Consider the following 26785-nt stretch of genomic DNA (forward strand, 5'->3'; position numbering starts at 1 on the left):
ACACACATACTGTGAAGCTGTGTTGAGAGAAAAACACACATACTGTGAAGATGTGTTGAGAGAAATCACACATACTGTGAAGATGTGTTGAAAGAAGACTTTACTTCCACGATGATAGTAGGGGATACAAGGACAGGAACAAGTGTGAACCACAGTGAAAAAGAAAAATAAAGACCCAAATTGAGCGTCTAAATTCCAGTTTATTAGCATTGGTCACTTAGGAACAAGAAAAAACAGTATTATTCCCCTATAGCTTGAGGAAGAACAAGGTCTTTATCACCCTGATGAGTTCAACATACAGGATTTCTACTATAATACACACATGGAATTATTTTGGCAAGCTCCTTGACTAATTTTACACACGTAACACAGATATGAATATATTTATGTAACAATAAATGTCTCTTCATTGTCCCAGTTTGGTAAATTAGACATATATAGTAAACATGGCAAATGCACAATAATAATAATAAATAGGACTGATTAGGAGCGGTCTCTCCCGAGTCCCTAACCAATCAGAATGGCTCCTGTAAAACTGTCTTATCCAATCAACACACACACATCCAATCAACACACACACACACACACGCAAAGTTACAGCATCATTTTGGCAGGTCAGATGAAAATCTCTCTGGTATATCACGTCAATGGAGAACCAGATGCCAGAGGTCTCACTGCACCGGGACATGGCATGGGGGGATACAACAATAGCTATATTTTTATTTCAATATCTTCCAAGATCATTGCTTTAATCAACACCATACAAAAAAAATAAAAAAAATAAGTTGTGTTCTGAACCATAAGCCAACAGGCACACTTAAAAAAAAAATTAAAAACACAGAACGACGGCAACGGCAGAAGGATCAGAGTTACTTAACGTTTTTCACACACAGGAGAAACATAAGACACACTTAATCTAAATAAACAGCACGTCCCTCAGTGTACAGACACTTGGATTTATATGATCACGCCTTCAGGAACCGTATCTAGTGTCCTTACACAGATCGTCTGCTTCCTTACATATCTCAAGGTAGGATGCAGGAAATGTAGAGTTAAGTTAGTAACGTTTGGTTCAATGGGACTATTACATAGAGTACAGTACAGGGTTGAGGGTTAGTTAGTCTATTCATGCGGGATCATCACAACACCTGGCAACCTTGACACAAACACAAATTATTGGGTGAGGGGGTTTGGGAGAACCCCAACGAGTCACATGAAAAAGGTGTAAGAGCTCTTAGGGCTGGTAACATGGTAGCATGGTCTATGAGCTCTTAGGGCTGATAACATGGTAACATGGTCTATGAGCTCTTAGGGCTGGTAACATGGTAGCATGGTCTATGAGCTCTTAGGGCTGGTAACATGGTAGCATGGTCTATGAGCTCTTAGGGCTGGTAACATGGTAGCATGGTCTATGAGCTCTTAGGGCTGATAACATGGTCTATGAGCTCTTAGGGCTGGTAACATGGTAGCATGGTCTATGAGCTCTTAGGGCTGGTAACATGGTAGCATGGTCTATGAGCTCTTAGGGCTGGTAACATGGTAGCATGGTCTAGGGGATCTTAGGGCTGGTAACATGGTAGCATGGTCTAGGAGCTCTTAGGGCTGGTAGCATGGTAGCATGGTCTAGGGGCTCTTAGGGCTGGTAACATGGTAGCATGGTCTATGAGCTCTTAGTGCTGGTAACATGGTAGCATGGTCTATGAGCTCTTAGGGCTGGTAACATGGTAGCATGGTCTAGGGGCTCTTAGGGCTGGTAACATGGTAGCATGGTCTAGGGGCTCTTAGGGCTGGTAACATGGTAGCATGGTCTAGGGGCTATTGGGGCTGGTAACATGGTAGCATGGTATCATGGTCTAGGGGCTCATAGGGCTGGTAGCATGGTAACATGGCAGCATGGTCTAGGGGCTCATAGGGCTGGTAGCATGGTAACATGGTAGCATGGTCTAGGGGCTCTTAGGGCTGGTAGCATGGTCTAGGGGCTCATAGGGCCTCTATCATGGTAGCATGGTCTAGGGGCTCTTAGGGCTGGTATCATGGTAACATGGTAGCAAGGTCTAGGAGCTCTTAGTGCTGGTAGCATGGTAACATGGTAGCATGGTCTAGGGGCTCTTAGTGCTGGTATCATGGTCTAGGGGCCCTTGGTGCTGTTATTATGGTAGCATGGTAGCATGTTCAAGGGGCTCTTAGTGCTGGTATCATGGTAGCATGGTCTAGGAGCTCTTAGGGCTGGTAGCATGGTAGCATGGTCTAGGGGCTCACAGGGCTGGTAACATGGTAGTATGGTCTAAGAGCTCTTAAGGCTGGTATCATGGTAGCATGGTAGCATGGTCTAAGAGCTCTTAGTGCTGGTAACATGGTAAAATGGTAGCATGGTCTAGGGGCTCTTAGTGCTGGTGACATGGTTACATGGTAGCATGATCTAGGGGCTTTTAGTGCTGGTATCAGGGTAGCAAGGTCTAGGGGCTCTTAGGGCGGGTATCATGGTAGCATGGTCTAGGAGCTCTTAGGGCTGGTAGCATGGTATAGGGGCTCACGGGCTGGTAGCATGGTCTACGGGCTCTTAGGGCGGGTATCATGATAGCAGGGTCTAGGAGCTTTTAGGGCTGGTAGCATGGTAGCATGGTATAGGGGCTCTTAGCGCTGGTAACATGGTAGCATAGTATAGGGGCTCTTAGGGCTGGTAGCATGGTAGCATGGTCTAGGGGCTCTTAGGGCTGGTAACATGGTAGCATGGTCTATGAGCTCTCAGTGCTGGTAACATGGTAGCATGGTCTATGAGCTCTTAGGGCTGGTAACATGGTAGCATGGTCTAGGGGCTCTTAGGGCTGGTAACATGGTAGCATGGTCTAGGAGATCTTAGGGCTGGTAGCATGGTAGCATGGTATAGGGGCTCACGGGCTGGTAGCATGGTCTACGGGCTCTTAGGGCGGGTATCATGGTAGCAGAGTCTAGGAGCTTTTAGGGCTGGTAGCATGGTAGCATGGTATAGGGGCTCTTAGCGCTGGTAACATGGTAGCATAGTATAGGGGCTCACAGGGCTGGTAACATGGTAACATGGCTATGGGCTCATAGGGCTGGTATCATGGTAGCAGGGTCTAGGAGCTTTTAGGGCTGGTAACATGGTAGCATGGTCTAGGGGCTCACAGGGCTGGTAACATGGTAGCATGGTCTACGGGCTCTTAGTGCTGGTATCATGGTAGCATGGTCTAGGAACTCTTAGGGCTGCTATCATGGTATCATGGTCTAGGGGCTCTTAGTGCTGGTAGTATGGTAACATGGTAGCATGGTCTAGGAGCTCTTAGTGCTGGTAGTATGGTAACATGGTAGCATGGTCTAGGAGCTCTTAGGGCTGGCAGCATGGTAGCATGGTCTAGGAGCTCTTAGGCCTGGTAGCATGGTCTAGGGGCTCTTAGGGCTGGTATCATGGTAGCATGGTCTAGGGGCTCACAGTGCTGGTAACATGATAGCATGGTCTAGGGGCTCACAGGGCTGGTAACATGGTAGCATGGTTTAGGGGCTCTCAGGGCTGGTAACATGATAGCATGGTCTAGGGGCTCTTAGGGCTGGTATCATGGTAGCATGGTCTAGGGGCTCTTAGTGCTGGTAATATGGTAGCATGGTCTAGGGGCTCACAGGGCTGGAAGCATGGTAGCATGGTCTAGGGGCTCTTAGTGCTGGTAATATGGTAGCATGGTCTAGGGGCTATTAGTGATGGTAATATGGTAGCATGGTCTATGAGCTCTTAGTGCTGGTATCATGGTAGCATGGTATAGGGGCTCACAGGGCTGGAAGCATGGTAGCATGGTCTAGGAGCTGTTAGTGCTGGTATTGTGGTAGCATGGTCTAGGAGCTCTTAGTGCTGGTATCATGGTATCATGATCTAGGAGCTCTTAGTGCTGGTATCATGGTCTAGGAGCTCTTAGTGCTGGTATCATGGTATCATGGTCTAGGAGCTCTTAGTGCTGGTATCATGGTATCATGGTCTAGGAGCTCTTAGTGCTGGTATCATGGTATCATGGTCTAGGAGCTCTTAGTGCTGGTATCATGGTATCATGGTCTAGGGGCTCTTTAAACATAGCATTTAAGGAAAATGCATGTGTTGACTAGTTTAAAGGTTTATACTCTCTGCATTGACCCTTTCTGCACTCTTTTGACTCTTCAGATAAGACTACTGTTCCAGTTTATTATCTATCCTGTTGCCTAGTTACCTAGTTATCCCTACCTATACGTACATATCTACCTCAATTACCTCATAGCCCTGCACATCTCCTCTGTACTGGAACCCCGTGTATACAGCCAAATTATCTTCACTCATTGTGCATATATTTATTCCTCGTGTTATAATTTCTATATTATTTCTCTCTGCAAAAGAGGGGGCTGTAAATAAGCATTTCACTGTTAGTCTACACCTTTTGTTTAAGAAGCCCTTGACAAATATAATATGATAATAATTGTAGTATGTATACAGCACATCACGTCTATGGTGATTTAGTGCAACTCACCTGATATCTGACCCTACAGTGTGATATGATGTAATCTGACCCTACAGTGTGATATGATGTAATCTGACCCTACAGTGTGATATGATGTAATCTGACCCTACAGTGTGATATGATGTAATCTGACCCTACAGTGTGATGTGATGTAATCTGACCCTACAGTGTGATATGATGTAATCTGACCCTACAGTGTGATGTGATGTAATCTGACCCTACAGTGTGATGATGTAATCTGACGCTACAGTGTGATATGATGTAATCTGACCCTACAGTGTGATGTGATGTAATCTGACCCTACAGTGTGATATGATGTAATCTGACCCTACAGTGTGATATGCTGTAATCTGACCCTACAGTGTGATGTAATCTGACCCTACAGTGCGATGATGTAATCTGACCCTACAGTGTGATGTAATCTGACCCTATAGTGTGATGTAATCTGACCCTATAGTGTGATGTAATCTGACCCTATAGTGTGATAATGTAATCTGACTTTACAGTGTGGTGTAATCTGACCCTATAGTGTGATGTAATCTGACCATACAGTGTGATGATGAAATTTGACCCTACAGTGTGATATGATGTAATCTGACCCTACAGTGTGATATGATGTAATCTGACCCTACAGTGTGATGATGTAATCTGACCCTACAGTGTGATATGATGTAATCTGACCCTACAGTGTGATGTGATGTAATCTGACCCTACAGTGTGATGATGAAATTTGACCCTACAGTGTGATATGATGTAATCTGACCCTACAGTGTGATATGATGTAATCTGACCCTACAGTGTGATGTGATGTAATCTGACCCTACAGTGTGATGATGAAATTTGACCCTACAGTGTGATGATGAAATTTGACCCTACAGTGTGATGATGTAATCTGACCCTACAGTGTGATGATGTAATCTGACCCTACAGTGTGATGTGATGTAATCTGACCCTACAGTGTGATATGATGTAATCTGACCCTACAGTGTGATATGCCGTAATCTGACCCTACAGTGTGATGTAATCTGACCCTACAGTGTGATGATGTAATCTGACCCTATAGTGTGATGTAATCTGACCCTACAGTGTGATGTAATCTGACCCTATAGTGTGATGTAATCTGACCCTACAGTGTGATGTAATCTGACCCTATAGTGTGATGTAATCTGACCCTATAGTGTGATGTAATCTGACCCTACAGTGTGATGTAATCTGACCCTACAGTGTGATGTAATCTGACCCTATAGTGTGATGTAATCTGACCCTACAGTGTGATGATGTAATCTGACCCTATAGTGTGATGTAATCTGACCCTACAGTGTGATGTAATCTGACCCTACAGTGTGATGATGTAATCTGACCCTATAGTGTGATGTAATCTGACCCTATAGTGTGATGTAATCTGACCCTACAGTGTGATGTAATCTGACCCTACAGTGTGATGTAATCTGACCCTACAGTGTGATGTAATCTGACCCTACAGTGTGATATGATGTAATCTGACCCTACAGTGTGATGTAATCTGACCCTACAGTGTGATGATGTAATCTGACCCTACAGTGTGATGTAATCTGACCCTACAGTGTGATGATGTAATCTGACCCTATAGTGTGATGTAATCTGACCCTATAGTGTGATAATGTAATCTGACCCTACAGTGTGATGATGTAATCTGACCCTACAGTGTGATGTAATCTGACCCTATAGTGTGATAATGTAATCTGACCCTATAGTGTGATGTAATCTGACCCTACAGTGTGATGATGTAATCTGACCCTACAGTGTGATGATGTAATCTGACCCTATAGTGTGATGTAATCTGACCCTACAGTGTGATGATGTAATCTGACCCTACAGTGTGATATGATGTAATCTGACCCTACAGTGTGATGTGATGTAATCTGACCCTACAGTGTGATGTGATGTAATCTGACCCTATAGTGTGATGTAATCTGACCCTATAGTGTGATGTAATCTGACCCTACAGTGTGATATGATGTAATCTGACCCTACAGTGTGATGTGATGTAATCTGACCCTATAGTGTGATGTAATCTGACCCTACAGTGTGATATGATGTAATCTGACCCTACAGTGTGATATGATGTAATCTGACCCTACAGTGTGATATGATGTAATCTGACCCTACAGTGTGATATGATGTAATCTGACCCTACAGTGTGATGTGATGTAATCTGACCCTACAGTGTGATATGATGTAATCTGACCCTATAGTGTGATGATGTAATCTGACCCTACAGTGCGATGTGCCAATGACTACAGTATCACTCCTGTACAAACCCAGAGGTTAGGAAAGGAGGAGGGAGGATGGCACGGGCAGAGAGACAGAGGGAAGAGAGAGGGAGAGAGAGGGAAGAGAGAGGGAAGAGAGAGAGAGGGAAGAGAGAGGGAAGAGAGAGGTCAGAGAAGAGAGTATCTTGTGGAAGAGAGAGTGGTCAAAGTAGGAGAGGAAGTGTCTCCTCTCTCACAGCCTGGAGGTAAAGTTCTCAGGGAACACCCCTTTGACGGCACTCTCTTTATTCTGGATCCAGTCTCCCTCCTTCATCCCTATCAGCCAGCCCTCATCCTGCAACACACACACACAACAGTGTGGATATACAGGTAACTGCCAAAGTAAAGGAAACACCAACATATTGTGTCTTAATGGGGTCGTTGGGCCACCAGAACAACTTCAATCCACCTTGGTATAGATTCTACAAGTGTTTAGAACTCTATTGGAGGGATGTGACATCATTCTTCCCATGAGAAATTTCGTAATTTGGTGTTTTGTTGACGGTGGTGGAAAACTCTGTCTCAGGAGCTGCTCCACTATCTCCAATAAGTGTTCAATTGAGTGACTGGTGACTGAGGCTGCCACGGCATATGGTGGCGCCAGGTAGTGGTTAGAGATTAGAGCGTCGGACTAGTAACTGAAAGGTTGCAAATTCAAATCCCCGAGCTGACATGTTAAAAATCGGTTGTTTTGTCCCCTGAACAAAGCAGTTCACCCACTATTCCTAGGCCGTCATTGAAAATAAGAATTTGGTCTTAATTAACTGACTTGCCTAGTTAAATAAAAAGGTTAAATGAATGGTTAACATACACTGAGGTTACAAAACATTAGGAACACCTTCCTAACATTGAGTTGCACCTAGGACTGTAGCGGTCACGAAATTCCATCAGACGGTGATTGTCAAGCCAATAACTGTCGGTCTCACGGTAATTGACCGTTAATTAACATAAACACATTTGTGTTATTGACTGTACGCTTGTTTATTCCATGTGTAACTCTGTGTAGTTGTTTGTGTCACACTGCTTTGCTTTATCTTGGCCAGGTCGCAGTTGTGAATGAGAACTTGTTCTCAACTTGCCTACCTGGTTAAATAAAGGTGTTCTCAACTAGCCTACCTGGTTAAATAAAGGTGTTCTCAACTAGCCTACCTGGTTAAATAAAGGTGTTCTCAACTAGCCTACCTGGTTAAATAAAGGTGTTCTCAACTAGCCTACCTGGTTAAATAAAGGTGTTCTCAACTAGCCTACCTGGTTAAATAAAGGTGTTCTCAACTAGCCTACCTGGTTAAATAAAGGTGTTCTCAACTAGCCTACCTGGTTAAATAAAGGTGTTCTCAACTAGCCTACCTGGTTAAATAAAGGTGTTCTCAACTAGCCTACCTGGTTAAATAAAGGTGTTCTCTACTAGCCTACCTGGTTAAATAAAGGTGTTCTCTACTAGCCTACCTGGTTAAATAAAGGTGTTCTCAACTAGCCTACCTGGTTAAATAAAGGTGTTCTCAACTAGCCTACCTGGTTAAATAAAGGTGTTCTCAACTAGCCTACCTGGTTAAATAAAGGTGTTCTCTACTTGCCTACCTGGTTAAATAAAGGTGTTCTCAACTGGCCTACCTGGTTAAATAAAGGTGAAAAACTAAAAAACATGTAGCATCTCCTGGCTTCCACACACAGACTACAAGACATTTTAAAAAGTCAAATAAATCCATGTAACATAACCTACACTGTCACAATAAATCCATGTAACATATCCTACACCGTCACAATAAATCCATGTAACATATCCTACACCGTCACAATAAATCCATGTAACATATCCTACACCGTCACAATAAATCCATGTAACATATCCTACACCGTCACAATAAATCCATGTAACATATCCTACACCGTCACAATAAATCCATGTAACATAACCTACACCGTCACAATAAATCCATGTAACATATCCTACACCGTCATAATAAATCCATGTAACATATCCTACACCGTCACAATAAATCCATGTAGCATATCCTACACCGTCACAATAAATCCATGTAACATATCCTACACTGTCACAATAAATCCATGTAACATATCCTACACCATCGCAATAAATCCATGTAGCATATCCTACACCGTCACAATAAATCCATGTAACATAACCTACACCGTCACAATAAATCCATGTAACATATCCTACACCGTCACAATAAATCCATGTAACATATCCTACACGTTACAATAAATCCATGTAACATAACCTACACCGTCACAATAAATCCATGTAACATATCCTACACCGTCACAATAAATCCATGTAACATATCCTACACCGTCACAATAAATCCATGTAACATATCCTACACCGTCACAATAAATCCATGTACCATAACCTACACCGTCACAATAAATCCATGTAACATATCCTACACGTCATAATAAATCCATGTAACATATCCTACACCGTCACAATAAATCCATGTAGCATATCCTACACCGTCACAATAAATCCATGTTACATATCCTACACCGTCACAATAAATCCATGTAACATATCCTACACCGTCACAATAAATCCATGTAACATAACCTACACCGTCACAATAAATCCATGTAACATATCCTACACCGTCACAATAAATCCATGTAACATATCCTACACCGTCACAATAAATCCATGTAGCATATCCTACACCGTCACAATAAATCCATGTAACATATCCTACACTGTCACAATAAATCCATGTAACATATCCTACACCGTCGCAATAAATCCATGTAGCATATCCTACACCGTCACAATAAATCCATGTAACATAACCTACACCGTCACAATAAATCCATGTAACATATCCTACACCGTCACAATAAATCCATGTAACATATCCTACACGTTACAATAAATCCATGTAACATAACCTACACCGTCACAATAAATCCATGTAACATATCCTACACCGTCATAATAAATCCATGTAACATATCCTACACCGTCACAATAAATCCATGTAGCATATCCTACACCGTCGCAATAAATCCATGTAGCATATCCTACACCGTCACAATAAATCCATGTAACATAACCTACACCGTCACAATAAATCCATGTAACATATCCTACACCGTCACAATAAATCCATGTAGCATATCCTACACGTTACAATAAATCCATGTAACATATCCTACACTGTCACAATAAATCCATGTAACATATCCTACACCATCGCAATAAATCCATGTAGCATATCCTACACCGTCACAATAAATCCATGTAACATAACCTACACCGTCACAATAAATCCATGTAACATATCCTACACCGTCACAATAAATCCATGTAATATATCCTACACGTCACAATAAATCCATGTAACATATCCTACACCGTCATAATAAATCCATGTAACATATCCTACACCGTCACAATAAATCCATGTAGCATATCCTACACCGTCACAATAAATCCATGTAACATATCCTACACCGTCGCAATAAATCCACGTAGCATATCCTACACCGTCACAATAAATCCATGTAACATAACCTACACCGTCACAATAAATCCATGTAACATATCCTACACCGTCACAATAAATCCATGTAACATATCCTACACCGTCACAATAAATCCATGTAGCATATCCTACACGTTACAATAAATCCATGTAACATAACCTACACCGTCACAATAAATCCATGTAACATATCCTACATCGTCACAATAAATCCATGTAACATATCCTACACCGTCACAATAAATCCATGTAGCATACCCTACACCGTCACAATAAATCTATGTAGCATATCCTACACCGTCACAATAAATCCATGTAACATATCCTACACCGTCACAATAAATCCATGTAACATATCCTACACCGTCACAATAAATCCATGTAACATATCCTACACCGTCACAATAAATCCATGTAGCATATCCTACACCGTCACAATAAATCCATGTAGCATATCCTACGCCGTCACAGTAAATGAATTAATTATTTTAGACAGGTCTAAAGAAGCATGATATGAAGAAAATGTTTATATAATAGCCTCAGATATGAGATTTACTGTTTGTAAAATTGTTTGTAAAATTGTGTAATGGGATTTTGGACTGTTTAATAAAGGAAACTCCAATTCCCTTTTGAGTTGAACTAAATCAGAGGACCACCCATGAGCCCAGTTAGGGTCGGGCATCCTGGGACAGCCCCTTTTCTGCAATTCCGAATAAAACCCCAACTTTGAGAAGTTCTCACTAGACCATGTTTTTATTTTTACGAGAGGACGAAGGTTGCAGACCATTGCTGAATCTTTTAACCATCCCACGTGGTTAAACTCTTAGACTATCGATATCGACAGAATAAGAACAAGTCTTTGATATTAATTACTAGTCTGCAGCTGGGAATTCGGTATCATTGAACGCGAAGAACGACAACCGCCGAAACATCTATTCTACAACAACATGAATGAATGTCGCTCTGAACTGTCCCCTCTATCCCCTCACTTAAATATTTAGTCTTGCCCGTTCACCTTCTGAATGGCACACATACACAATCCATGTCTCAATTGTCTTAAGGCTTAAAATCCTTCTTTAACCTGTCTCCTCCCCTTCATTTACACTAATTGAAGTGGATTTAACAGGTGACATTAATAAGGGATCATAGCTTTCACCTGGATTCACCTGGTCAGTCTATGTCATGTAAAGATCAGGTGTTCCTAATGTTTTGTCCACTCAGTGTAGATTTCATGCTCATTAAACCATTCGGTGACTACTGGTGCCCTGTGGATGGGGACATTGTCATTGCCATGGTAGCCAAAATAATGACCTGCCCAGAATTTTTACACATGTTAATTGCTTAATTAACCTATGAGAAAATCCCTGCTTTCAATATACTCTGTATCTCCCATTTACTCGATGTGTTTCCAATATTACCTGTAAGTGAAGCATAAAACAGACAGTATCAGCAGTACTTCATTGTTACTTTCTTCCCTCTTGGTTCTAACACCTCAATGCTGTGGTTCTAACACCTCGATTCTGGGGTTCTAACACCTCGATGCTGGGGTTCTAACACCTCGATGCTGGGGTTCTAACACCTCGATGCTGGGGTTCTAACACCTCGATGCTGTGGTTCTAACACCTCGATGCTGGGGTTCTAACACCTCGATGCTGTGGTTCTAACACCTCGATGCTGTGGTTCTAACACCTCGATGCTGGGGTACTAACGCCTCGGTGCTGGGGTTCTAACACCTCGATGCTGGGGTTCTAACACCTCGATGCTGTGGTTCTAACACCTCGATGCTGGGGTTCTAACACCTCGATGCTGGGGTTCTAACACCTCGATGCTGTGGTTCTAACACCTCGATGCTGTGGTTCTAACACATCGATGCTGGGGTTCTAACACCTCGATGCTGGGGTTCTAACACCTCGATGCTGGGATTCTAACACCTCTATGCTGTGGTTCTAACACCTCGATGCTTCGGTTCTAACACCTCGATGCTGTGGTTCTAACATCTCGATGCTGGGGTTCTAACACCTCGATGCTGGGGTTCTATCACCTCGATGCTGTGGTTCTAACACCTCGATGCTGGGGTTCTAACACCTCGATGCTGGGGTTCTAACACCTCGATGCTGGGGTTCTAACACCTCGATGCTGTGGTTCTAACACCTCGATGCTGGGGTTCTAACACCTTGATGCTGTGGTTCTAACACCTCGATGCTGTGGTTCTAACACCTCGATGCTGGCTGATCTGAAGGGGTCTAGATCGACATAAGCATTGGTGGAGTTTTCCTCATATTGTTTACACCTTACAGATCTGTTGGGGTTTTTAGGGTCAAGGAGGTGGGTAAAGATGAGATGACGTGGGCTTGTACTGACCTGTTCTTCTGGGTTGTCGAAGGCCACAACCAGCACTATGTCTCCAGCCTTCATCTCCAGCTCATCCGAGTCATTAGCGGCATAGTCATGCATGGTGGTCACCTGAACATGATCAGGAAAATAGTACTATTCAGTTTCATATCATTCCCTACTTGGAAATAATAGATACATATTAGACTACGTAGCATTTATTCACATATCAATCATCCCACTCACTTTAAAGAGGAATCCTGGCGGCATCTCTACCGCCTCTGAAGCCCCACTGGTTGCTACTGTTGCGACAGCAGGAATCTTGAACAAGAAATATATCAAACATGTAAATATGTAGTACCACACATCGACTTGGTAGCTACTGCATGTAGGAGAGAGCTCTGCATGAGAGCTCTGCTACCCGACCGGTGCCCAACATTATCCATTGGGTTAGAGCCAGGTATGGCCTGTTGTCTCATCAGTAACTAGGATACAGGTATGGCCTGTTGTCTCATCAGTAACTAGGATACAGGTATGGCCTGTTGTCTCATCAGTAACTAGGATACAGGTATGGCATGTTGTCTCATCAGTAACTAGGATACAGGTATGGCCTGTTGTCTCAACAGTAACTAGGATACAGGTATGGCCTGTTGTCTCATCAGTAACTAGGATACAGGTATGGCCTGCTGTCTCATCAATAACTAAGATACAGGTAGGGCCTGTTGTCTCATCAGTAACTAGGATACAGGTATGGCCTGCTGTCTCATCAATAATTAGGATACAGGTATGGCATGTTGTCTCATCAGTAACTAGGATACAGGTATGGCCTGTTGTCTCATCAGTAACTAGGATACAGGTATGGCCTGTTGTCTCATCAGTAACTAGGATACAGGTAGGGCCTGTTGTCTCATCAGTAACTAGGATACAGGTAGGGCCTGCTGTCTCATCAGTAACTAGGATACAGGTAGGGCCTGCTGTCTCATCAATAACTAGGATACAGGTATGGCCTGCAGTCTCATCAATAACTAGGATACGGGCAGGGCCTGCTGTCTCATCAATAACTAGGATACAGGTAGGGCCTGCTGTCTCATCAATAACTAGGATACGGGCAGGGCCTGCTGTCTCATCAATAACTAGGATACAGGTAGGGCCTGCTGTCTCATCAATAACTAGGATACAGGTATGGCCTGTTGTCTCATCAGTAACTAGGATACAGGTATGGCCTGTTGTCTCATCAGTAACTAGGATACAGGCAGGGCCTGTTGTCTCATCAGTAACTAGGATACAGGTATGGCCTGTTGTCTCATCAGTAACTAGGATACAGGTATGGCCTGCTGTCTCATCAGTAACTAGGATACAGGTATGGCCTGTTGTCTCATCTGTAACTAGGATACAGGTATGGCCTGTTGTCTCATCAGTAACTAGGATACAGGTATGGCCTGTTGTCTCATCAGTAACTAGGATACAGGTATGGCCTGTTGTCTCATCTGTAACTAGGATACAGGTATGGCCTGTTGTCTCATCTGTAACTAGGATACAGGTATGGCCTGTTGTCTCATCAGTAACTAGGATACGGGTATGGCTTGGGTATCACTACATTGAGCACCACCGTTTTGAAGCCGAGCCATTTGTTCGTGCTCTGCTGCTGCAGTACAGTCACATCTGACTAAGATCATAACATGGTGTCAGAAGTGCTTCAACCTCGTCAAATACAGGACAGATTACTTCACAGTTGATAATACTGTTCCTTGAGTTTTCTCAGAGTTTAGAGCAGGTGTGGGCAATTCCAGTCCTCGAGGGCCTGATTGGCGTCACAGTTTCTCCTCAGCTCCAGCTAACACACCTGACTCCAATCATCACCTAATCATGATCTTCAGTTTAGAATGCAATTTGATTAATCAGCTGTGTTTGCTAGGGATGGGGAAAAAGTGTGACACCAATCAGGCCCTGGAGGAGTGGAGTTGCCCACCTCTGGTTTGGAGTGATGAAAAGTAGCTAACAGCTAACAGCTAACAGCTAACTGCTCTCTCACGTCTCTTCATTGAGCAGAGCAGCCCAAGTGGAGCCATTGCTATGGTTACTCACAGCCTCAGAGACGCCATGAGCATTGTACATGCAGAGCAAGCTGCGCGCAGGGTGAGATAGTGACAGAAAGAGAGGAGCAGCTAATGAGTAACTAATGAGCAGCTCTGGTTTCAGGCAGGGCCTTTAATTTGGCAGAAGCAATTGGCGCCTGGTTAGGCTGGGTAGGGCCTGAATGTTGCAGGGCATGGGAGGGCTCGTGCTTTTCAATGGATGCCCATGGGGGACTCTAAAGACAATCAATCCATCAATTCATAAATATAATCAACTAATCACTCAATCACCAATCAATCAATGAATCAATCAATCAACCTACCAATCAATCAACCTACCAGCCAACCTACCAGCCAACCTATCAATCAACCTACCAGCCAACCTATCAATCAACCTACCAGCCAACCTATCAATCAACCTACCAATCAACCTACCAGCCAACCTACCAGCCAACCTATCAATCAATCTACCAGGCAACCTATCAATCAACCTACCAGCCAACATACCAGCCAACATACCAGCCAACCTATCAATCAACCTACAAGTCAACCTATCAATCTGTACAGCACTTTGAGATATCAGCTGATGTACGAAGGGCTATATAAATAAATTTGATTTGATTTGATCAACCAACCTACCAGCCAACCTACGAGCCAACTTGTCAATCAACCTACCAGCCAACCTACCAGCCAACCTATCAATCAACCTATCAATCAACCTACCAGCCAACCTACCAGCCAGCCAACCTACCAGCCAATCTATCAATCAACCTACCAGCCAACCTATCAATCAACCTACCAGCCAATCTATCAATCAACCTAACAGCCAACCTATCAATCAACCTACCAGCCAACCTATCAATCAAGGTGCAACTTACCTCCTCTACTGCTGTGGCTGTAGGTGTAGGTGCTGCAGCAGCTGCTGTGGGCGTGTCAGCCTGTTGGAGAGGGAGAGAGGACTGACACTAAAATACACCCCAGTCTATCTATCAACCCCCTGTTACAGACAGGCGGTACTGAAAGACTGGGATCCATTTTTATTTAGTAGGGAGCTGGAGAAACAAGATCCACAGCAATCTATTTACCTAACCAGGAAGTCCCATTGAGGTCAGAAGACCTGTTTTCTGAAAGAATACCTGAATACCTCTGTCTACTACTACTGGGAAGAACCAGACAGAACCGGTGAGGTCCACCATCATGTGTCTACAACTACAGTATCCTCCATCCTGTCCTGCTAGACAACCAGACCAGTGTTGTAGCCGATGCATCCACCCAGCTCCAGATGCATCCTTCTCTTTCCATCGTACCTGGGGCACCCCCTCCTCATCATCATCCCAGCCAGCAGCCTCAGACTCGGCCACGGCAGCGGTAGCAGTGGCATCAGCAACACCATCATCCCCCCAGGAGTCATCCACCCTCACAGGCAGAGAGCCATCGTCATCCCAGCCTGCCGTGGTGGCAGCTATACCGTCATCCCCACAGCCAGCAGCACGCACAGGCAGGGTACCGTCATCATCCCAGTCCTGGGGCTCCTCTGGTGGAGCAGGAGTTTCCTCAGGCTAGGTGGGGGCGAGGGGAGGGATGTAGGCGGGGGGCAATTTAAATGGGCAGAATGGGGCATGGCCATTGGTATTAGGAAACCCATTGGAAGCCATAGAGAAGTTTTTTCGGGCCAGGTTTTCCATGGCAATGGGCAGGGGCGAGGGGTAGGGGTGAGGGTATAGGGGGTAGGGGTGAGGGTATAGGGGATTGGGTCGAGGGATAGGAGTGAGGGTATAGGGGTTAGGGGTGAGGGTTAGGGGCGAGGGGTAGGAGTGAGGGTATAGGGGTAGGGGCGAGGGGTAGGAGTGAGGGTATAGGGGGTAGGGGCGAGGGGTAGGAGTGAGGGTATAGGGGTTAGGGGTGAGGGTTAGGGGCGAGGGTTAGGAGTGAGGGTATAGGGGTTAGGGGCGAGGGGTAGGAGTGAGGGTTTAGGGGTTAGGGGTGAGGGTTAGGAGTGAGGGTTTAGGGGTTAGGGGTGAGGGTTAGGGGCGAGGGTTAGGAGTGAGGGTATAGGGGTTAGGGGTGAGGGTTAGGGGCGAGGGGTAGGAGTGAGGGTATAGGGGTTAGGGGTGAGGGTTAGGAGTGAGGGTATAGGGGTTAGGGGTGAGGGTTAGGGGCGAGGGTTAGGAGTGAGGGTATAGGGGTTAGGGGTGAGGGTTAGGAGTGAGGGTATAGGGGTTAGGGGTGAGGGTTAGGGGCGAGGGTTAGGAGTGAGGGTATAGGGGTTAGGGGCAAGGGGTAGGAGTGAGGGTATAGGGGCAGATGGGGCCATAGGATACCATAGGAAGCCATAGTGACCAAGCAACGGGTCAGGCCAGGGTTTCCATGGCAATGAGCCAATTATCAGGGATAATATAAATGCAGGAAATGAATAACAATTAATTGAATTAATTAATTGAAAAATAAAAAAGTTTGAGAAGTGGGGGATGTGGCGAAAAAGTGAAAACACCAATTAAAAAAGATCATTAGGCTTTGTACAACTGACTAGGTAACGCCTCCTTTCCCTTTCCCTTCAGATCAATAGGTTTGAGATCATTAGGTTGCTATAGAGTTGGCATGATGGCACAAACAGACTGGCATTCAGGCTACCAGGTAACATCTTGCTCTATATCCATCCTTTTGTAGGTTCTATTATTTTTAAATCTGAGGAGATTTTAGTTATGGCATGAAAGCAAACCTGAAAACACTATTTTATTATTCTGAGAGGATCAACCCACCCTAACCCATGCCTGTTACATCAGCTAGACTGTCCCATGCCTGTTACATCAGCTAGACTGTCCCATGCCTGTTACATCACTAGACTCTAGTGGTGTGGGGGCTGTGCTTTGGCAAAGTGGGTGGGGTTATATCCTTCCTGTTTGGCCCTGTCCGGGGGTGACCTCGGATGGGGCCACAGTGTCTCCTGACCCCTCCTGTCTCAGCCTCCAGTATTTATGCTGCAGTAGTTTATGTGTTGGGGGGCTGGGGTCAGTTTGTTATATCTGGAGTACTTCTCCTGTCCTATTCGGTGTCCTGTGTGAATCTAAGTGTGCGTTCTCTAATTCTCTCCTTCTCTCTTTCTTTCTCTCTCTCGGAGGACCTGAGCCCTAGGACCTGAGCTCCAGGACTACCTGACATGATGACTCCTTGCTGTCCCCAGTCCACCTGGCCATGCTGCTGTTCCAGTTTCAACTGACCTGAGCCCTAGGACCATGCCCCAGGACTACCTGACATGATGACTCCTTGCTGTCCCCAGTCCACCTGGCCATGCTGCTGCTCCAGTTTCAACTTCCACCTGACTGTGCTGCTGCTCCAGTTTCAACTGTTCTGCCTTATTATTATTCGACCATGCTGGTCATTTATGAACATTTGAACATCTTGGCCATGTTCTGTTATAATCTCCACCCGGCACAGCCAGAAGAGGACTGGCCACCCCACATAGCCTGGTTCCTCTCTAGGTTTCTTCCTAGGTTTTGGCCTTTCTAGGGAGTTTTTCCTAGCCACCGTGCTTCTACACCTGCATTGCTTGCTGTTTGGGGTTTTAGGCTGGGTTTCTGTACAGCACTTTGAGATATCAGCTGATGTACGAAGGGCTATATAAATAAATTTGATTTGATTTGATTTGACTGTCCCATGCCTGTTACATCAGCTAGACTGTCCCATGCCTGTTACATCAGCTAGACTGTCCCATGCCTGTTTGATCAGCTAGACTGTCCCATGCCTGTTAAATCAGCTAGACTGCCCCATGCCTGTTACTTCAGCTAGACTGTCCAATGCCTGTTACATCAGCTAGACTGTCCCATGCCTGTTTGATCAGCTAGACTGTCCCATGCCTGTTAAATCAGCTAGACTGCCCCATGCCTGTTACTTCAGCTAGACTGTCCAATGCCTGTTACATCAGCTAGACTGTCCCATGCCTGTTACATCAGCTAGACTGTCCCATGCCTGTTACATCAGCTAGACTGTCCCATGCCTGTTACATCAGCTAGACTGTCCCATGCCTGTTACATCAGCTACACTGTCCCATGCCTGTTACATCAGCTAGACTGTCCCATGCCTGTTACATCAGCTAGACTGTCCCATGCCTGATTTATCAGCTAGACTGTCCCATGCCTGATACATCAGCTAGACTGTCCCATGCCTGTTTGATCAGCTAGACTGTCCCATGTCTGTTACATCAGCTAGACAGTCCCATGCCTGTTACATCAGCTAGACTGTCCCATGCCTGTTACATCAGCTAGACTGTCCCATGCCTGTTACATCAGCTAGACTCTCCCATGCCTGTTACATCAGCTAGACTGTCCCATGCCTGTTACATCAGCTAGACTGTCCCATGCCTGTTACATCAGCTAGACTGTCCCATGCCTGATACATCAGCTAGACTGTCCCATGCCTGATATATCAGCTAGACTGTCCCATGCCTGTTTGATCAGCTAGACTGTCCCATGCCTGTTACATCAGCTAGACTGTCCCATGCCTGTTACTTCAGCTAGACTGTCCCATGCCTGTTACATCAGCTAGACTGTCCCATGCCTGTTACATCAGCTAGACTGTCCCATGCCTGTTACATCAGCTAGACTGTCCCATGCCTGTTTGATCAGCTAGACTGTCCCATGCCTGTTAGATCAGCTAGACTGTCCCATGCCTGTTACATCAGCTAGACTGTCCCATGCCTGTTACATCAGCTAGACTGTCCCATGCCTGTTAGATCAGCTAGACTGTCCCATGCCTGTTACATCAGCTAGACTGTCCCATGCCTGTTACATCAGCTAGACTGTCCCATGCCTGTTACATCAGCTAGACTGTCCCATGCCTGTTACATCAGCCAGACTGTCCCATGCCTGTTACATCAGCTAGACTGTCCCATGCCTGTTACATCAGCCAGACTGTCCCATGCCTGTTACATCAGCTAGACTGTCCCATGCCTGATACATCAGCTAGACTGTCCCATGCCTGATACATCAGCTAGACTGTCCCATGCCTGTTTGATCAGCTAGACTGTCCCATGCCTGTTACATCAGCTAGACTGTCCCATGCCTGTTACATCAGCTAGACTGTCCCATGCCTGTTACATCAGCAAGACTGTCCCATGCCTGGTACATCAGCTAGACTGTCCCATGCATGTTACATCAGCTAGACTGTCCCATGCCTGTTACATCAGCTAGACTGTCCCATGCCTGTTAGATCAGCTAGACTGTCCCATGCCTGTTACATCAGCTAGACTGTCCCATGCCTGTTACATCAGCTAGACTGTCCCATGCCTGTTACATCAGCTAGACTGTCCCATGCCTGTTACATCAGCTAGACTGTCCCATGCCTGTTACATCAGCTAGACTGTCCCTGTTGGAGGGAATCTCTGGCCAATATGGAGTATGATCACCGTGCTTACCTCCCATGTGTCCCACGATATCGCCTTCAGGGGGCACAAAGAGAAAGGAAGAGAGAGAGAGAGAGAGAGAAGCTCAAACATGGATAAATACCCAACACTGAGATTGTGTCTGTTTAATCAACCCATTCACTTCAATGTCATGTGACTAAACAAACATAAATGGTTAAAATGCTAACGAGTCAATTAATATCTCTCCATGTAGGGGGAGCTCAGTCAGGGCTCTGAGCGTGTATCATGCACGTATTATAGGAGCCGATACCAATATGACAGAGCCCCCAGTTGACCTATTGCCTGCCTGGCCGTCTGACAGACCAGGACCTCTGACAGACCGGGCCGCCTGACAGACCGGGACCTCTGACAGCCCGGGCCGTCTGACAGACCGGGACCTCTGACAGCCCGGGCCGTCTGACAGACCGGGACCTCTGACAGACCGGGCCGTCTGACAGACCGGGACCTCTGACAGACCGGGCCGTCTGACAGACCAGGACCTCTGACAGACCGGGCCGTCTGACAGACCGCCTGACAGACCAGGACCTCTGACAGACCGGGACCTCTGACAGACCGGGACCTCTGACAGACCGGGACCTCTGACAGACCGGGACCTCTGACAGACCGTGCCTCTGACAGACCGGGACCTCTGACAGACCGGGACCTCTGACAGACCGGGAACTCTGACAGACCGGGACCTCTGACAGACCGGGCCCGCGCCGTCTGACAGACCGGGACCTCTGACAGCAGACCGGGACCTCTGACAGACCGGGACCTCTGACAGACCGGGACCTCTGACAGACCGTGCCGTCTGACAGACCGGGACCTCTGACAGACCGGGACCTCTGACAGACCGGGAACTCTGACAGACCGGGACCTCTGACAGACCGCGCCGTCTGACAGACCGGGACCTCTGACAGCAGACCGGGACCTCTGACAGACCGGGACCTCTGACAGACCGGGACCTCTGACAGACCGGGACCTCTGACAGACCGGGACCTCTGACAGACCGAGCCAACCCACCTTAGAGGCTGAGGACACAGCTGTGCCACCATGACTTGGTGTAGCCAGGGTGGACAGGTTCATGTCCAAAAGGTTGTCCCCTGCAGGGCTGTCAAACTGCCAGGGGAAGGAAGGAGACGACGCAAACAGACAGTTAACAGGAGTAGGATGGTAAGGATTTAGCAAGGGTCACACATTATGTGGATTTGGGGTTCAATTGAATGGAGTCAATTCAGGAAGAAAAATTAAATTCTAAATTCATTCAATAATTAGTTTCAATAACTTGACAGTAATCTGAAAAAGAGAAGCTATTTCTTTAAGTCCCCCAAAAATATATATTTTTTTAATTTAAAATTCAGATAACTTCCTGAATTGACTGACTTCAAGTCACTATTGAACCCAACCCTGGAGAAAAGTCCTAATAAAAAAAATCTATCAACAAAATGTAAACACTTAAAGGGGTAGGCAACCAGATTTAGCCGCGGGCCGATTTTTATCCGAGTGGATGGTCGTAGGACCGGAACATAATTATAACAATTTCTACACCACAAATGGACCACAACTAATCCCAGAAAGAGATTATATTATTATTATTTTTATTATTATTTTCAATTATATTTGAAAATAACAATCCTACCTTCCTACCTTGATTACATTGAGACACCATCACACAGGTCTCTTTTCTTCGTGGAAAAAAACGTCAGGTTTTTTTTTAGAACAAAAATGACCATATCAAAACTTTTTTTGTGGTGGGTTGGGGAAAAAAAAAATGTAACTTGCGAGACGGTTTTGGCCGCCTGTTGCCGACCCCCTGCAGTAAGGGGTTGGGCTAGGTTTAGGGTAGAGTAAGGGTTAGGTCAAGGAGGTAGGTAACAGGCCGTACCTGTGTTGGGGATGTAACACTGATGTTAGGAGCAGCTGCAGCATCAAACAGGTTAATGATGTTTTCTGGTTTCATGTCCCGACAGGGGCTGGATTCAGGCCGCGGCGGCATCGCTGGTCTCAGCTACACAACGTTATGACGGAGAGAAAAGACAGGTCAATAAATGGGTGTCATCATGGGTTGACAAGACAGCACAAACAGACATCGGACCAGGCTATAAACCTTTAAAAACGCTCATAAATGTCAATAGATATTTGTAAATAACTACTTAAATGTTAATACTATTTACACTATCTATAAATAGTTATATCAATGTTCACAAAGGTTTACCAAAACATCTGTCTCCCCTGACAGTTGGTAACAGACTAGACAGAGCCAGCATGTCTGTGTTTCTCCTGACAGTTGGTAACAGACTAGACAGAGCCAGCATGTCTGTGTTTCTCCTGACAGTTGGTAACAGACTAGACAGAGCCAGCATGTCTGTGTTTCTCCTGACAGTTGGTAACAGACTAGACAGAGCCAGCATGTCTGTGTTTCTCCTGACAGTTGGTAACAGACTAGACAGAGCCAGCATGTCTGTGTTTCTCCTGACAGTTGGTAACAGACTAGACTGAGTTCCTTAGTAAAAGGCACAACAGCCCACTTGGAGTTTGCCAAAAGGCACCTAAAGGACTCTCAGACCATGAGAAACAAGATTCTCTGGTCTGACGAAACCAAGATTGAACTCTTTGGCCTAAATGCCAAGCGTCACGTCTGGAGGAGACCTGGCACCATCCCTACGGTGAAGCATGGTGGTGGCAGCATAATGCTGTGGGGATGTTTTTTCAGCGGCAGGGACTTGAAGACTAGTCAGGATCGAGGGAACGATGAACAGCAAAGTACAGAGAGATCCTTGGTGAAAACCTGCTCGAGAGCGCTCAGGACCTCTGACTGGGGCGAAGGTTCACCTTCCAACAGGACAACGACCCGCAGCCAAGACAACACAGGAGTGGCTTCGGGACAAGTCTCTGAAAGCCTTTGATTGGCCGAGCCAGAGCCCGGACTTGAACCCGATCGAACATCTCAGGAAAGACCTGAAAAAAGCTGTGCAGTGTCACTCTCCATCCAACCTCCAACTTCACAGAGCTTGAGGGGATCTGAAGAGAAGAATGAGAGAAACTCCCCAAATACAGTTGTACCAAGATTGTAGCGTCATAGGCTGTTTGCAAGATGGCATAGCAGTCGGTCTTGTGTTGTGTTTTGTCTTTCTCTTATCCCGTGTAAACAGCCGGTTGAATTTTTTTGGAAAACATTTTACTCTCACTTTCTATCTACGAACTAAATATACTGCAACCGCAGCTGCTATCTTTATCCCTTATAACTGGAAACTCCGTCAGGAGCTATCCAGCTAACTAGCTACTAGTCTTTGTTAGCCACGGCTAGCAGTCTTCACCTTTTAGCTCGGTCACCAGTCAGCTTTAGCTCGGACAATACCTGCCAGTCTGCACAGCGCGATATCAACCCAGAGCATTTTTTTTTTTTTTTATTTCACCTTTATTTAACCAGGTAGGCTAGTTGAGAACAAGTTCTCATTTACAACTGCGACCTGGCCAAGATAAAGCATAGCAGTGTGAGCAGACAACACAGAGTTACACATGGAATAAACAAATTAACAAGTCAATAACACAGTAGAAAACAAAGGGGGAGTCTATATACAATGTACAATGTGTGCAAAAGGCATGAGGAGGTAGACGAATAGTTACAATTTTGCAGATTAACACTGGAGTGATATATGATCAGATGGTCATGTACAGGTAGAGATATTGGTGTGCAAAAGAGCAGAAAAGTAAATAAATAAAAACAGTATGGGGATGAGGTAGGTGAAAATGGGTGGGCTATTTACCAATAGACTATGTACAGCTGCAGCGATCGGTTAGCTGCTCAGATAGCTGATGTTTGAAGTTGGTGAGGGAGATAAAAGTCTCCAACTTCAGCGATTTTGCAATTCGTTCCAGTCACAGGCAGCAGAGTACTGGAACGAAAGGCGGCCAAATGAGGTGTTGGCTTTAGGGATGATCAGTGAGATACACCTGCTGGAGCGCGTGCTACGGATGGGTGTTGCCATCGTGACCAGTGAACTGAGATAAGGCGGAGCTTTACCTAGCATGGACTTGTAGATGACCTGGAGCCAGTGGGTCTGGCGACGAATATGTAGCGAGGGCCAGCCGACTAGAGCATACAAGTCGCAGTGGTGGGTGGTATAAGGTGCTTTAGTGACAAAACGGATGGCACTGTGATATACTGCATCCAGTTTGCTGAGTAGAGTGTTGGAAGCCATTTTGTAGATGACATCGCCGAAGTCGAGGATTGGTAGGATAGTCAGTTTTACTAGGGTAAGCTTGGCGGCGTGAGTGAAGGAGGCTTTGTTGCGGAATAGAAAGCCGACTCTTGATTTGATTTTTGATTGGAGGTGTTTGATATGAGTCTGGAAGGAGAGTTTGCAGTCTAGCCAGACACCTAGGTACTTATAGATGTCCACATATTCAAGGTCGGAACCATCCAGGGTGGTGATGCTAGTCGGGCATGCGGGTGCAGGCAGCGATCGGTTGAAAAGCATGCATTTGGTTTTACTAGCGTTTAAGAGGAGTTGGAGGCCACGGAAGGAGTGTTGTATGGCATTGAAGCTTGTTTGGAGGTTAGATAGCACAGTGTCCAATGACGGGCCGAAAGTATATAGAATGGTGTCGTCTGCGTAGAGGTGGATCAGGGAATCGCCCGCAGCAAGAGCAACATCATTGATATACACAGAGAAAAGAGTCGGCCCGAGAATTGAACCCTGTGGTACCCCCATAGAGACTGCCAGAGGACCGGACAGCATGCCCTCCGATTTGACACACTGAACTCTGTCTGCAAAGTAATTGGTGAACCAGGCAAGGCAGTCATCCGAAAAACCGAGGCTACTGAGTCTGCCGATGAGAATATGGTGATTGACAGAGTCGAAAGCCTTGGCAAGGTCGATGAAGACGGCTGCACAGTACTGTCTTTTATCGATGGCGGTTATGATATCGTTTAGTACCTTGAGTGTGGCTGAGGTGCACCCGTGACCGGCTCGGAAGCCAGATTGCACAGCGGAGAACGTACGGTGGGATTCGAGATGGTCAGTGACCTGTTTGTTGACTTGGCTTTCGAAGACCTTAGATAGGCAGGGCAGGATGGATATAGGTCTGTAACAGTTTGGGTCCAGGGTGTCTCCCCCTTTGAAGAGGGGGATGACTGCGGCAGCTTTCAATCCTTGGGGATCTCAGACGATATGAAAGAGAGGTTGAACAGGCTGGTAATAGGGGTTGCGACAATGGCGGCGGATAGTTTCAGAAATAGGGGTCCAGATTGTCAAGCCCAGCTGATTTGTACGGGTCCAGGTTTTGCAGCTCTTTCAGAACATCTGCTATCTGGATTTGGGTAAAGGAGAACTTGGAGAGGCTTGGGCGAGGAGCTGCCGGGGGGGAGGAGCTGTTGGCCGAGGTTGGAGTAGCCAGGCGGAAGGCATGGCCAGCCGTTGAGAAATGCTTATTGAAGTTTTCTATAATCATGGATTTATCGGTGGTGACCGTGTTACCTAGCCTCAGTGCAGTGGGCAGCTGGGAGGAGGTGCTCTTGTTCTCCATGGACTTCACAGTGTCCCAGAACTTTTTGGAGTTGGAGCTACAGGATGCAAACTTCTGCCTGAAGAAGCTGGCCTTAGCTTTCCTGACTGACTGCGTGTATTGGTTCCGGACTTCCCTGAACAGTTGCATATCACGGGGACTGTTCGATGCTATTGCAGTCCGCCACAGGATGTTTTTGTGCTGGTCGAGGGCAGTCAGGTCTGGGGTGAACCAAGGACTGTATCTGTTCTTAGTTCTGCATTTTTTGAACGGAGCATGCTTATCTAAAATGGTGAGGAAGTTACTTTTAAAGAATGACCAGGCATCCTCAACTGACGGGATGAGGTCGATGTCCTTCCAGGATACACGGGCCAGGTCGATTAGAAAGGCCTGCTCACAGAAGTGTTTTAGGGAGCGTTTGACCGTGATGAGGGGTGGTCGTTTGACTGCGGCTCCGTAGCGGATACAGGCAATGAGGCAGTGATCGCTGAGATCCTGGTTGAAGACAGCAGAGGTGTATTTGGAGGGCCAGTTGGTCAGGATGACGTCTATGAGGGTGCCCTTGTTTACAGAGTTAGGGTTGTACCTGGTGGGTTCCTTGATGATTTGTGTGAGATTGAGGGCATCTAGCTTAGATTGTAGGACTGGCGGGGTGTTAAGCATATCCCAGTTTAGGTCACCTAACAGAACAAACTCTGAGGCTAGATGGGGGCGATCAATTCACAAATGGTGTCCAGGGCACAGCTGGGAGCTGAGGGGGTCGGTAGCAGGCGGCAACAGTGAGAGACTTATTTCTGGAGAGAGTAATTTTCAAAATTAGTAGTTCGAACTGTTTGGGTATGGACCTGGAAAGTATGACATTACTTTGCAGGCTATCTCTGCAGTAGACTGCAACTCCTCCCCCTTTAGCAGTTCTATCTTGACGGAAGATGTTATAGTTGGGTATGGAAATCTCTGAATTTTTGGTGGCCTTCCTGAGCCAGGATTCAGACACAGCAAGGACATCAGGGTTAGCAGAGTGTGCTAGAGCAGTGAGTAAAACAAACTTAGGGAGGAGGCTTCTGATGTTGACATGCATGAAACCAAGGCTTTTACGATCACAGAAGTCAACAAATGAGGGTGCCTGGGGACATGCAGGGCCTGGGTTTACCTCCACATCACCCGCGGAACAGAGAAGGAGTAATATGAGGGT

At 45.9% G+C, this 26785-nt stretch overlaps 1 protein-coding gene across 4 annotated transcripts in view; it reads right to left on the reverse strand.

Moving 5' to 3' along the window:
* Window positions 1–180: 180 nt before the first annotated feature.
* Window positions 181–26785, reverse strand: part of LOC112237912 (myc box-dependent-interacting protein 1) — a 61380-nt gene continuing 34775 nt past the window's right edge. The window contains exons 12-19 of one of the 4 annotated variants that reach the window (XM_042320027.1): window positions 21971–22093; window positions 21109–21204; window positions 20098–20121; window positions 15995–16246; window positions 15566–15625; window positions 12859–12933; window positions 12643–12744; window positions 181–7079 (exon numbers count right to left, since the gene is read on the reverse strand). In XM_042320027.1, coding sequence (XP_042175961.1) covers window positions 6978–7079; window positions 12643–12744; window positions 12859–12933; window positions 15566–15625; window positions 15995–16246; window positions 20098–20121; window positions 21109–21204; window positions 21971–22093 — 834 coding nt within the window. In that variant the 3' untranslated portion in view covers window positions 181–6977. The remainder of the gene's footprint in view (window positions 7080–12642; window positions 12745–12858; window positions 12934–15565; window positions 15626–15994; window positions 16247–20097; window positions 20122–21108; window positions 21205–21970; window positions 22094–26785) is intronic. The other 3 variants (XM_042320028.1, XM_042320029.1, XM_042320030.1) reach the window with 3 other exon arrangements.

Source organism: Oncorhynchus tshawytscha, linkage group LG03 (assembly GCF_018296145.1).
Source record: "Oncorhynchus tshawytscha isolate Ot180627B linkage group LG03, Otsh_v2.0, whole genome shotgun sequence".
Lineage (NCBI taxonomy): Eukaryota > Metazoa > Chordata > Actinopteri > Salmoniformes > Salmonidae > Oncorhynchus > Oncorhynchus tshawytscha.